At 25.7% G+C, this 15,220-nt stretch overlaps 1 protein-coding gene across 3 annotated transcripts in view; it reads right to left on the bottom strand.

Moving 5' to 3' along the window:
• LOC136986704 (paxillin-like) overlaps positions 1-15,217 on the bottom strand; it is a 54,930-nt gene extending 39,713 nt beyond the window's left edge. Inside the window, exon 1 of one of the 3 annotated variants that reach the window (XM_067284288.1) lies at positions 15,064-15,217. In XM_067284288.1, the coding sequence (XP_067140389.1) occupies positions 15,064-15,079 (16 nt within the window). In that variant the 5' untranslated portion in view covers positions 15,080-15,217. Of the gene's footprint in view, positions 1-5,325; positions 5,472-15,063 lie in introns of those variants that run through there. The other 2 variants (XM_067284287.1, XM_067284289.1) reach the window with 2 other exon arrangements.
• Between the last annotated feature and the right edge of the window lie 3 nt (positions 15,218-15,220).

The following is a 15,220-nucleotide window of genomic DNA, read 5'->3' as shown; positions in this document are numbered from 1 at the left end:
TTTTATCCGAAGATTTGGGCTTATTCGGTAATAAAACTATTTCCGGACTGTCTGGAGAACTTCAAAATGATTATCAAGTTGACAGGAAAAGCAAAAGTTTACCGAAGACGAGTTATATTTAGTACGAAACGTGCACATTTCCAGTTTGCTTCGGTCGTCCTTATTTGGTTGGAGCGTATTAGTTCGTTTCGTGATCACCAGAATTTTTTAATATTTCATATTATTAAAGATTATTTAAAATATTTAATTAATAAAAAAACCAACAATCTGGATAAGTATTTTTTTTTCATAAATAGTTTATTATTACGATTTATAAATATAAACCCAATGAAAAAAAATTCCAAAGTTTATTACTGACAACTGAAAACTACGCCATCTATATTCAAACAATTTTAATGATGGTTTAATATCGCGCCATCTGTGAGATTCTAAAATAAATACTGTATATATTTTTTTAAATGAAATAAATTTATTATTAATTAATGTAAAAGATGTTTACTTTTATTCGCGTATTAATTAAATTAATTTTGCTGTGTAATTAATATAGTAAAATAATTGATACATTATTCGTTATATTTTAAACAAATGATTGAAATAACAATTTTGTTAAATACAAGACAATCCATCTACATGTAAAAAGCTGTCAGTTAACATAGAAAAATGGTCTTAAAAATAACGACACTTACTCATACTTTGACTTTCGTATATCGACGGATATTGTATACAAAAATTTATATTGAAGACGTCAATTTATCTATAAAGATTATTTAAATGCACATGTTCTTCTTAAAACTTTAATGAAAAATTTTCACCTTCATAGAATTCGTCATCAATACCACGGTGCACGCATAAACAAAGTCATTGATAAATATAAACGGTATAAATGAAAGTGGGATGATAATAGGTGTATGCAACACACCCAACGTGTCCCACACACAAAATAAAAACTGTTTATACGATTATTAAACAAATATTTACAGAAAAAAAATTAAGATTTAATAATTTCTTAATTCTCAAAATGAGAACATTCAACTATTACGTAAGCATAATATCCTTCATTTTCTCCCCATATAAGCGACTGTAAGTATCTTTCTATCTAAATTACACAAGACTGTGTTGATTTGTTTCCTTTCTATCCTTATTACAACACGGCAATAAAATATACACAATAGATTTTATAATATCAATTTGGTATAATAAAGCCAAGTCCAACAGAGTCGTGAGCAATCCGTGGCCCGCGAGGTCCTACCTTGCGGACAACGTAATTTTATTTTCCTGTTTTCTGTCACCTGTAACCCCACTTAAGCTGATATTCGTGACGAAGAACATTCAAACTAAACTTGACCAGTAAGAAAAAAAAAAAAAATAAACTATATATTGCTAGTTTGCATATCATTAGCATATAAGCTATTATATATGTTATTTTAGTTCCTAGTGTACTAGAAGTTACGGAGTATATTGTTACTCGCCTACAACTTCATAAGAAAAACTATTCGCCGGAAGCCTTGTTTCCTTGCGGCCCTCATGCAGAAAAACTTGCTTATTACTGCTCTAACATTTAAAAACTGAGATTTATTATCAAGTATAACTTAAAATCTTTTTAATTTATAAATTTTTAATGCACTTAAAAAATCTAGATGTTTTCATTCCTCCCTTTAAAAGGAAACAGGTAGAAACATCTTTCTCAATACGCATCCTTTTTTTAATGTAAAACTTGAATGTTCTCAAAGGAGATTAAAGCAGAAATTACGAATTATTAAACAAATAATCTATTAATTTCCTCAAAACTACATGTCATTTTAATTCAAACTGATTTACAATCTTTTCTGCACTTTCAAACTGATATGTCGTATTTTGTTAGACGTCGCGCGCTGATGTTAAAACCATTGTAAGAAATCCTAGTTATAATTCGATATAACATTGTTGATTTTTTATATCGAAAGATCTCATTCTCATCTGTCACTGATGTTGATATGTTCTATATTGCATTTCAGATGCGTTTATAATAGGGAAAATTGAGGACTGTTAAACAGCCTATTGTGTGCTGATGCTATACGTTACAAATTCAACTTAAATTAATATACGATCTACTAATTTTATGTATGAACGTTTAAATATATTATTTTTAATAAATTAAATCAATTATTTACAAAGAATTGCTAAAAATTCCATTCAGTTATTCCTATCTATGTCTTCTCGATTACAATATTGTCAGATATAAACATCTAACATCTTTGCAGTATCTAAAATTACACGATTATAAAACGCATTTCATTGCATTTAAAAAAAAAAGCATGCTGTATATATTAAGTATAAAATACTGTATTAACCTCTTTTACATGAATCCTACATTAATTCAACAATAGACTTATAAGTAACAGACAAGATATTCCATTAAATCATATGCCTCCGTGTCCTTATTTTATAGTATAGTATTTAAAATGTCTACTCGGACTTATTAACAGGACATATTATACCGACGTCTTTGTTCAGCAAAAGTTAAGAAAGCTTATCAGAAAAAATATCTGATAAGCTTTCTTAACTTCGGTATAATATGTCCTGTTAATAAAATAAGTCCGAGTAGACATTTTAAATTACTATACGCTAAGATATTCCATTCTTTGCACCTATTTATGTACCCATTGATAAATTTAAAATATTTCTTTAAATTATTTATATTTACGTTTTAGTTGCCAATTTTTGAATTATTAAAAATAAAATTCTTTTGTATTTTCTTATTTATACTATTCAACTTCATTAAATTGTTTGCTATAACAATAAATAGGTCTTAATACAGTTAAATACTTTTCATCACACTGTTTTTCAAAATATCCTCTGCACAAAAATCTGTTTTCAGATAAAGATGTTTCTTGCTACAAGCTTAATTTATTTCAATTCTTTCATAAATACATTGTAATCTCTCTAATCTAAACTATTTCGTTCCAATCGGAACATTTTAATCACTCTTTATCATAGATTATGTCAGACCCACAATACAGACGGTCGGGGGATAAGGAACCAGACCCGACATATCCAGATCGGCTTACCCCTCAAAATTTCTGAATCGATTCTATCAATCTATGTAAACAGAGCTATTCAACTTGATATCTTGTGGTAAAAATCAATCCACGAAGATTTTCATGCGTATAATTCACAATAAATATAAAAAAGAATACGGAAATATTTTAAATGTAAGCTTTATCTAATGAACCTTATTTTAATAGCTGGAAGAATAAATACATTACGAATGGTATCACCAGCACACAAGAATTGTTCGTTAAGAACAACTCTTGTGTGCTGGTACCATTCGTAATAAATTTACCGTAATAAATAAACCGTCTTAAATTACTATTATTGAAATGTCAGACGGATGAAAGCATGCAAAATATTATCCAAATCCGCGTTAATTTCATAGGTCGTTCAACTCGCGAAGATGTTCTCCATCCTTCGGTCATACTGGCAGGAGACTATACTAAGAAGCAGGATAACTAATAATAAGTGTTGTGGTCAAATATGTAACTTATAGATTACTGTCATCATGTTAAAACATTCATTCTGTCTTCATTAAAATACGAAAAAACAAATAAATGTACAGTACATAAAACAGTTGATGTGCATTGTTACTTCGACAGATCTTACAAATCTAGAAGACTCTATACTCTGAAATCATCACTTAGAATATGATTCATGGACAGTGTGGCGCCTTCATTAATTATGTAATGCTAACTCATAATAATGCACAAATTCAAGGTGTGTCCAAGTTTCGTGGCAACCTATATTTTCCGCATGATACTAGCCAGTGACCCGCTTGACGATTTCAAAGTATCCGTATTGAATGTTTAGAAAATATTAAGTTTTTATAAATTATAAATATATATATGATAGATTTTAAACTTTGCATATATAAGTGCTTTGCTTTAATATAAAAGCAGAGCCCTAAAGCTATCGTGAAATGTCTTAAAGGCCAATATTTATAAACCTCAGATGAAAAAATTATCATCAACTAAACATCATATTTTCCAATAAACGAAATATTTGTTTACGTTATAATCACATTATTATTTTTTCACTTGCATATTGTTATTTTTCTGATATAGATCAAAATTACTGAAAAAATTTTAGTTTATTATAAAAACAATTTTATAAAGATTTTTAAAAAATCAGACAGCATTACACAGTGATAATTATTTCCTTCTTCGGATTCGTCATTGTGTAATAGAAAAACATTATTGTGCAGTCACTCCATTAAACACGCGATAACAATATTGCAATTAAAATCAAGAACAAACCTTTTATAGAATTTAGGTCGGGTGAGGGGCAATCTTTCTATAGTAAAAAGCTATACAACACTGTTTTGAGATAAGATCGGAGCGAAACATTAAAAACCACCAGATTTTGTGCAAATTCTGCATAAAGAAAATTCTATATTTGTAAAGGAAACACGAATACTGTGGATAATTAATCTTCATTTTTATTGCTTAATATTACAAAAAGCTTGCTTATTACGCTAATATGCATTTGAATCAATATATAAATAGATTTAATACTCAATAATGTTTTTATTAATAAGACTCTTTGCTCTTTGGACACAAGCACTTACTAAAGATTACTTGAGACGGGTCTTGATGTTATGAGGGTCATTGAAAAAGTCATGGCAGCATGCGGTGCAGAAGCAATAAATTGCCAATGCCTGACCTACGTCTTGCAATTTAAAAATTGCATAAAACAAGAAAGAAAAGTAAAATACACGATATGCCGAATATAACTCAAATTAATATGAGAAATACATTATAGATAATACTGATTGATTGTAGATAATACTATATTTGAATTACAGTATATGTTATTTTTACTTTTGTATTAACAGAATATTTAATAATATATATACACACACTTATAACAGATTTAAAAAACAATTCTAATTTTACAAAGTATGCATTACATTATGCATTAAATGCAAAAAATATCATGTAACAAATTATAATACACTTAAATATTCTTTATTTACAGTAATATAGCCTATTCATAAAAGCATTATGAAAACTTACTTTGTGAATGAATAATAAGAGGAATCATCAAAACTGATATTAACATAATTTATAAACATAATATATATAAAAAAACAGAAAATAAAAATTTGAATATATTTGCATATGAATAAATATTAATCACACTGCCTTTTTAAAGCAATCAAATAAGTACTTTGCAATTTTCATACAGTGAAAGTGAAATGAATCCAAAAGGTATAGAGAAATCTTTTATTTTAATAAATATTATAAATTAATTAAAAATTAGAAAACAATAATTAATTTAAAAAGTACATACATGCTGGAGGAGGAGATATTTTTCCATATGGTTTATTTGAACGAGTGGATATTATATCTGTTGTCATTATATAAAAGAGAGAGACTACAATTTATACAAGACAAGGCAATATAATCGAGGTGTTCTACTAGTATAAATTCACTAAAGCAAAAATTACAACCTTAATAAGCAATAACGGAATGAGTACAGATGACCAAAAATGGTATTCAAAGGAATAATTTCCTAATAGAATACGAAATCGAGGTTACAAGGTCATTAGCAAAACTGAAAGCGCGTATTAAACAAGAAGAATTTTATTAATAAGCATTAAAATTAAATAAATAGCTTTTAAAAATTACAAATAAACTATGAAGTTAAATCGAAAAATTAATTAAATCATTAGAATTGTTATAATTGCAGACTGAAAAGCAAATATAAAAATTTTGCTTATTACACTAATATACATTTGAATCAATGTATTAACAGATTTAATATTTTATAACAACTTACATATTTATTTGTAATTGGAAATTGATTTTATAACATGTATAGGCCTATATATAACTTATTTTAAATTTATTTAATTATTTATTTAGAAACTTTTTAAAATAATACAGAATGCAAATCAATTACTATCACTTGAAATCATATTATTTAATTTGTAGTAATGAGGAAAGATAGACGTGATGTGATTACTAAAAAGGAGAAATTAATAATCAGCAGTGGATAATATCTAAGATTATATAATGCAAAATAACGTTGTTTTTCTTTCTAAAGCGATCGTGGAAATATTCAAAATGTCTAAACAATCGAATTTTCTTTGGAAAATAAAAATGTATATTAATAATACGCAAAGAATATTTATAATTTAATTTTAAAAAATATAGGAAATAATAATCTGTTATTACAGTTCTATCTGTTCTAATAGAACAGTAATCGCACGCTTATTAATTCTGAAATTTTATCATTAAACATCTATAATATTTTCCAAATTAAAATATCATTCAGATATATTTAAACTACAGTTTTGTTTTAATTTCTAAAATACAAGTATATTTAATCAAATTAGTTTTATTTGAATATACGAGAAACTTTATGTCATAAAATGAATTAAGCGATTCACTACGAACGATAGGATGGCCTCAATTTTATTCATTATGCTTGTATCTGACCCACAAAAGGATTAGTTATTATCGGTGAAGAATAAGAACAATTCAATCTGAATTATTATTAAAAAAACTACGAAAAACATTCATCAGATTCCTTAATAAAAAGTCCTTTCATTTTGATGTATTTTATTGTTATGCTGAAAGAACGTGTCAAATATTAAATATAATCATAACTTCAGAATGATATTTAATATTAAAAAATACTTTTTATATCATAATCGAAGGAAAAGTCGACAGACTGGCCACGTGGAATTTTCCGGAGTTTACTTTACGTGTAAAACCCTCGAATAGGACTAATAAATTCTCCCGGGAGGCACTTCTCTGGGCAGATCATCCAAGTGTTGTGTTGCATTATCCTGTCAATCCCATTTCCATAATCATGACAGTTGCATAGATTGCATGAGTGGATCTTTTTATTATTCAAAAGAAATTTCTGAGGCCAAGGCAGATATACTTGACATAGTTATTAATATTACAGTTTGTAAAATTCACTTATTAAAATAATTTAAACGTTTATTTACTTTTCAGAAAAGCGTGAATCCCAAAACAATAATGAAAATCCTAATAATTAATTTTGAAGAAAAGGTATCCTGCATGAAACACACTTCCTAATCTTTAACTACGTAATGCAAATGATCAATCCGCTAAGGTATGCATTTTGTTTAATTTAAAATAATATTCTTTTCAATTCCTGTAAAAAGGCTAAACTGCGTTATTTCTTTTAAAATCCAAATAAATTGCTTTTTTTATGTTATAGTTGATTATTTCTGAGCATTTGAAGCAATTACTAATTAGAAAGCAAAATAAATTTATTTTGCTTTCTAATTAGTAATTGCTCCATTAAATTATTAATTGTTTTGGATATTTAAAGTTAAAAATATATCATCTATTATAGCTCAATAACTTTAATAATACTTTATTTTAATTAAATTTAATAAATTATCTTTACTTCATTAAATTATGAAGAAAACATTTAAGCAATAATATAAATATTTTATATTAAATGCAAATAAGATCATCCTGCACTGAAACCTGAATAACCTCATTATACTAGGATCGACTAGAGGCAAGGGATCAGCACTTTATCCAACTGAAGATCTACAGAAATAGTCACAACTTCTCCAAATAGTTCCAGCAGTCACCAAGTAACACAGATCCTGAGGAGGAGCCTCATCTGTTGTTGAAGTGCTAAAGACAGTCCGCACTGGTGGAAATGCTGACAATCGCAGCTCGAATTTAATCCTTGGCTTCCCAGAGCAAGGGGTCTTAAACTAAGTTCCATGGCTGACATCGATATATATGTGCAGCGCTAATCTTTTATTTACGCTTCTTCTTTACTAGTAAAGAAGGTGTCTAAATAGAGAATTCTTTCTTAGTAAAATTAATTGCCGTATTAAAAATATTTAATGTGTCCTAACTATAGAAAAAAAATCTTTTCTATTTAATTCAGGTTTATTTATTTAATATCTAAGATGAGTTCACTGCAGTAATTTTTATTTCAAAATCGTTTCATAAAATTTCTATATTTTTGAAAGCTTTTGAACTGATGAGCGAGTAACATCTGGAAATAAATAAAACACGAATATTGAAAAAATAATCTAATTAATTAATTAAAATATTTTATAATAGTTTAACATGAACAGAACATATTAATTAATTAATTCTGTTTATAATCATATATTTAATATAATTTTCAACAGATGTCGCGCATGATATTAAGTAGGTGTAATCCGAAACTTTGTCATTGCGCCCGTTCTGCCATCTGCATGTAGAAATAGTAAACTATGTTAATAACTTTTATAGATTATTTTATTACATTACCCAAGATCAAAATTCAGAAAACAATATATATATTTTTTTTATTTTTGATAGAAATTCTACTAAATGATTAATTTATAAAATGTTTGATGCTTCAAAATAAAGTATTATTATAATTTAAATAAATGCGTGTTTTTAATTTTATAATGAACGTAGACATAGTTTATCCCCAATAATATAAATGAAATACATTTAAAAAAATTACTTTCTTTTAATTATATTGTTTGGAAAATTGAATATATTAACTCTTCTCAAAAATTTACATTCATCTAATTCATTTATTAATTTTTATATAATAAATAAATATAAATATATATTATATATTTATTTTTAAATGATATATTGTTACAGAGGCAAGTTTTGTAAGTCGAGATTATTGTAATGCAATTAAAATAAATAAACATGATGACAAATTTTCTCTATGCTTACTTAATTAGTGAATTTAATACTTATTTGAATTGTTAGATCCATCTTTCGTTTGGGTAACAAAATATTAACGTTATAGGAAGGTGATTAAGTATTTTAGGAATGTTTAAAATAAATAAGAAGTTATAAATATCGAAGGATGTTTTTCTAAATATCTAAATAATTTTCTATATTGAAATGAAGAAAATTTTACAAATAAAATATTGAATATATATATATATTTTTCCTATTAAAAAGTTATTATTATAATTTCAGGCTATAAATTAAAATGAATAAATACTCGTTATTATTTAATAATTTTAACGTTGTAATACTTTAATTATAAAAAAAAAATTATCTGATAATATACATTTAAATATTTATTTATACATATTTTTAATCTGCTGAGACCATTAAACTTGCGAATAAAATGGTATTTAAATTAGTTTGAATAATCTATAGTTTATTAAATACGGAAATAATCAAAAAGTAAAATTTTAATTTAATGTCATAAAATTCGATTTGTAATATATTTCCTACTTTGGACTAGGAAAAATTAATTGTAATAATAATAATAATACGACAATTGATTTACTTCGCGTGAAAAATATATTATTATTTCTAAGTAAAAATTACGAATGCAATTTTTAACTTTAAAAATTACAAGCCACATTGACATCATCTGTTTATGTCATTGATGCAGTCAGAATTTCCGATGACAAGAAAAATTGCTAATAAATCCATATCTTATAACAGGATATTTTTAAAACTGTGACTTCATAAAAATAATGTTTAATATTGCTAAATATCCGGTGAATTTTGTAAAATTTTACTTACTCACTATCTTTTAATATAACGAAGTAACTAAATGAAAAATGAAATTTTAAAAATTGTTTAATTTACAGTTATTTCTCAATTTCAGATTTAAAAAAAAAAAAAAAAAACTGAGCTTCGTGAGTGATAATTCATCCTTGAATGCTGAAAGAAAGCTTTCAGGATTTATCAATCGGAATGTCTACGCAAGAGTAAGGTTGTCCAATTTTGAAAGTGCTTTATGCTAACGAAATATATAACCTCGTTGATGTTTATAAACAGCAAAAAATTACTCCTTGACTCACTATGACGAGGAGGAATGAGATTAAAACACACGAAAGTTACGTAAAGTTAAAAAATTAATTGTAAAACAATAAACAATGCAATTAATGAAAATTTAACCAATTTGATAATCCTTTATATTATATTTTACATGAAATTATTATAAGAAACTTATTCTCAAATACTGTTATGGTATCTTTCGGAGCGACTAACCTTCGTCTTTTTTTAACCGCTGACTCATATCTCATCAATCCACTTGACACATAGAGGAGAGTTTATTCTAAAAAATCAGTAGTAGTACAAAAACAATAAGATAATGAACCTAAACGCCTAAATTCCAACATTTCAACTGTCACAATATTAAACTACGAGAAAGAATAGAAAATTTATTATAGTATTATTGAACCGAAGATAATTTATGAAAAAATAACGTTACTTTCGAAAAATTCGTCGTAAATATCATAAATATTAGTACTTTTAATATAAAAAAATATTAATACCAAATTTAAGAATAAAAAGTAATCGAAATTTGTTTCTAATAAAAACACTAAATACAGAAATGTCAAAGTAACAATTGGATCAATATAAAGTATAAAAAGATTATGAAAATTAACATTAAAAAATTTATTTAAAATATAAAATTAAGTTCTAGAAAGAAAAATACTTTAATTGAAGAAAATTGTTTCTATTGATATAACTTATAGAATAAATAAAAGAAAATGTTGTTTATCATACCGTAATATCTATTCAAATATGTCAAGTTGTAACACTTATAAGAACTTTTTCAAATGTTTAAATTACGGATAATAAATGATTATTTAAAATTTATGAAAATAAATTCTTATAATTAAATTTTTTAATTGAATAAATGATTCAGTTCATGCAAAATATAAACAATAAAAGACTAATCAAATTATAAGAGATTTTCTTATTATTCATTTTAAAATGCTAAAACAAAAATTGAAATGTTAGTCAAATAAATGTTTTTTTTATAAATTATTTTATTTATTTTGCATTTTGATCCAATAATTCCTTTAGCTTTAAGAAGTTTGTCCAGATAGAAAATTAATCCAAAATTTACCAGCACTTTCAATCTTACAGTTAGTATTATATGAACGAAACAAAAACCTAGTTCATGTTACGAGAAAAGTGTATTAAGGGGAATTTTCTTAAAAAAAAAAATCGACATCACAATTATTTTGCCGAAGTACAGTACCTTATTTTTCTGTAGTGACAATCTCCTTTTGTTATAGAGTTCTATAACAAAATACAGTACATCAGCTGCACGGTTACACCTATCAATGAATTTTACCCCTCTCCTTTGGTCATCTTACAATAAATTTTCCTCGCTCTCGGTAAGAAAAGCGAGGAAAATTCAAGAGGAAAAAATTAATTGTAAAATGCCTTTGTGCAATTGATGAGAGACTTAGAGTCCGAAATGCATTTTGTAGAGTGGAACCACAGAGAAATAAAATACAAAATAATTGTTATGCAGTCTCTGTTTATGGAAAATTTCACTTTAGCATAAAGTAAATTACAAGCATGATTCAAGAAAAGGATTATAACAAAATTGATCAAAACAAACTTTACACAAATAAAAGTATCATGTTCAATTAAACTGAATCTGAATAAAATTAGCGCATACTGATTATTTAAATAAATATAAATTAACTTAACCTTTTCTAATGCCTCAAATATACTTTGAGAATATATACAGTATATATATAATGTAAAGATTTCATCTAAAGACTATCAAAATCTTTTTGAAGTTATGTCATACACAAAATGATCAAAATTCTTAAATCTTCAACGAAAAAAATTTATATTTCTATTCGAAAACACAAAAAATAAGAATTAAAAATCAAAACGAAAATGTCTTAAGACAGACTTAAATAATTTCCTTTAGAGAAATATGGGGGGTTGATAATTAATCTAATAAATCCCATAAAGATTTTCGAGTTTTGAAAATCGAATCTCAGATTAAATCTTGTTAAACTAATCAGTTTATTTTCACGATAAATATAGAATAATATAAAAAATTCATCAAAATAATAATCAAGACGAGTAAAGGAAACAGACATTTCTTATAAATTTTGGATGTAAAATAGTTGTGAAATAAAAATGTACTAAAAGGATTGAAAACGTAGACGCTACTCACCATTTCTCAAGTTTCTGCATATAGTAGTATACATGCAGTTATTTAATATATTCAATATATTTTTAAATTCTGTTTTTTCGAAAATTCTTGTGAATTATTATTAAATGATTGCTATAAAGTTTGCATTAATTCATTCCCTTGTTTATCATTTGTAAAATAAATTTCATTATAAACAGTAGCAAATCTTCTTAATAGCTATATGTAATTTGCTATAAATTTTAAAGACTTATCGCACCACAGTTTTCAATTGGAAAGCTTTAATAAAATCTCAGTGAGCTTTCCAATTGAAAACTGTGGTGCGATAAGTCTTTAAAATTTATAGCAAATTACATATAGCTATTACGAAGATTTATTATAATACAAGACCAAAAGCAAATAATTATAATTACGAGTTTAAACAATAAATTCATGTATGCTTTATTTTCGGCTATTATTTGAATTACCTTTAACAAAAATGCCTAGCTTTGGATCTCAAACAAAAAATTATATAATTAAACTCTCTCTCTCTCTCTCTAAATATACAGTATATACAGGAATGTTCATTTCAATCAATCCATTAAAATAATTCCTAAAATACAAATCCTACAAAAAGTTTCTTTAAACCAAAAATATTAGATTTTAAGGAGCCACAAAGTGGGTTTTGATGGTGTTACAATCGGTGTAAAACAAGGTCAGCTTCATCTTCTCAAATGGGAACCCCCAGTTTTTATTGAATATTATATCTCTACATGATGACACACTTTTATCTGAAGCATTTTTTTTCTGAAAAATGTACACTACTTATCAGAAATTATGAACATTTAAACTTTTACGTGACCACCAAACCACGCCAAACCATGTGGCTATGGATATCTATAAAGTTCATTAAAAAAAACTTTAAAAATCATTAGAAAACTCATTATTTAATTAAATCATTCTTTTTCTTCAAATAATGAACTACAAAATCTAGAGTTGTCGTAAGTTTAAAACCAGAAATCTGGACATTGAGGTAGCGTTGTGATCAAAGTCCATGGATATCCAACATTAAGTAGTTAGTAGCTGCTCTAGAAAAATAATTCCAGTGAATTGATTACAATGAACCACTCTATATTGCTCTATTTATAAAAATTAATAATGTTTTAGTTCAAAAAGAGAATAGCCGATTTAGCGAAATAACACTATACTTATCTCAATATCAATTAGTATAACATAAATGAATCAAATCGAATAAAAAATATATTGAAATTAATCTCAAACACCTGGAGCAGAATTTTGAGAGAAATAACTATAAATTGAAATAATATACATAGAAGAACATCGCTTTTGCAATAGATATAAAGAAATTTAGATTATAAAACATGTAAAAACAAATTTAAATTTTGGCAAGGTTTCATATGCATCTTGTACGACTTTTAAAAATAATAACAATAACCTGGTAATTTATGGTTATAAAAATATATTAACTTATCGCATTTTTTTACAAAAATACAACTTTTATAGAGAAATTACATGATCCTTTACACTAATATTATTCCTCTATTCCAAACAGAATTAAAATATATTTAACTCTTTTAATTTGGCTCATTTACACCGTTATTACATAAGAGTTTAAAACTTTTTGTAGAAGCTTTATTTAAAGATATAACGAACGTTGCTTTGGCTATTGTTCAACCGATTTGCATTATTTATTAATATGACAGTTGAAATAATCTTCACTTTCATTTAGTTTTAATTTAAAAATACTATTACAAAATAGAGTTACAAGAGTGATGCAGCTACACTTTTCGATGATATCATGCATAGTCATTCTTTCTCTATATAATGTATTACTTTATTATTATTTTTTCATAACTATTTTTTAAAATTTAAATTGTAAATTACCTTAAACATGTTCCAAACATTTGAAATCTTTCTTCAGTTTTTAGTTAAGTATTCGAAATTAGACTAAAAAGAGATTATATGACTGAAAGTTTCCTTTAAATGTAACTAGTTTTTATTAGAATTTTAATATTTATCTTTTATTGGCATATTACGAAGCGTAATAAATCATCCAGTGGCTACAAAAGGTCTTGATTCTCTTCAACGATATATGTAATTGGGATACGATTCACAAATAATTCTCAAATTATATCATTTATAAAAGAATTCAATTAATACTATTATTTTGTAATACTATAGTAGTTATAGATAGAAAGAACAAACAAGACCTCTCAGACAGCTACTTGTAAATACGACAAACCTTGTAAAGTTGCCAAAGTACATGGAAATAGCAAGGCTAGAAGGGTTTCGCGATTAAAATTTTCGTGTATATTTAAACTTTCTTGCCAATTGATGTGAAGAGAGTGTTGGCTTTTGATATTTAAGGAAAGACATTACCGGAACTAAATTAATAAATATTCATATTAATTTTCTAAGCAGAATTAAACAATGTAATTCTGCAAAAGTATAATTAATTGAACTTATCGTGCAGTTTAAAAGTGTAACCAAAGCTTGTTATTTAACAATTTCATCTGGCTGCTTACAATAAATCAGTATATTAAAGAAACGTATACACGTATGTGTATCCTTAATAATCCTATTTATTTTAAACAATTAGATAACGTTAATACATATTATAAAATAAAAATAGCAGAAAAATTTTATTTTACTAAAATTATATACGGCGCGCTTTAAAAATTTGCAAAACTTTGCATAAAAAGCGTGTATGTGTACATAAACTGTACATATTGTATATAAAATATTATATATATATGAACATCTTTCGAACTAATGTATTATTCTGTACATAAATACGGTAGGCTACTATAAAATTGTAAAATAATCCTTTATATAACTAAGAAAGGTGTTAAATGATCCAAATTAAAGCTAAAATTACCAAAACTTAAGGACGAATTTAATATTTAGAAAAAACATCGTGCAGATTTTCCTTCAACAGGTTTTCCAATTAGTTTATATTATGAATATATACAGAATATTTGCGTATACGTCTATTAAAATTCATACAGTATTACCTATCAATAAGAAATATACAAAATTTATATATATTAAATAATATTTTATATAAATTACTATTAAAAACATGTTCTCATATTTTTTATGCCACGTGTAGTAGTATAAGAAAAAAATGAAACTTACCTAAATCATCCATCATAGTAAAATTGAAATTTTTTCTTGCAGCAAGTATAATTTAAAAATTTTAAGTAGTTTATCTGGAGTATGAAATAAACTTAAAGAGTTTTCTGTTATTTCAACGCTATTCATTCATTCGGCATTTCCACTTTCAACCACGTGA

The sequence above is a fragment of the Centruroides vittatus genome, unplaced genomic scaffold (assembly GCF_030686945.1).
Source record: "Centruroides vittatus isolate TY-2023 unplaced genomic scaffold, ASM3068694v2 scaffold_1167, whole genome shotgun sequence".
Classification (NCBI taxonomy): Eukaryota; Metazoa; Arthropoda; class Arachnida; order Scorpiones; family Buthidae; genus Centruroides; species Centruroides vittatus.
This window is presented reverse-complemented; position numbering and strand designations above follow the sequence as displayed.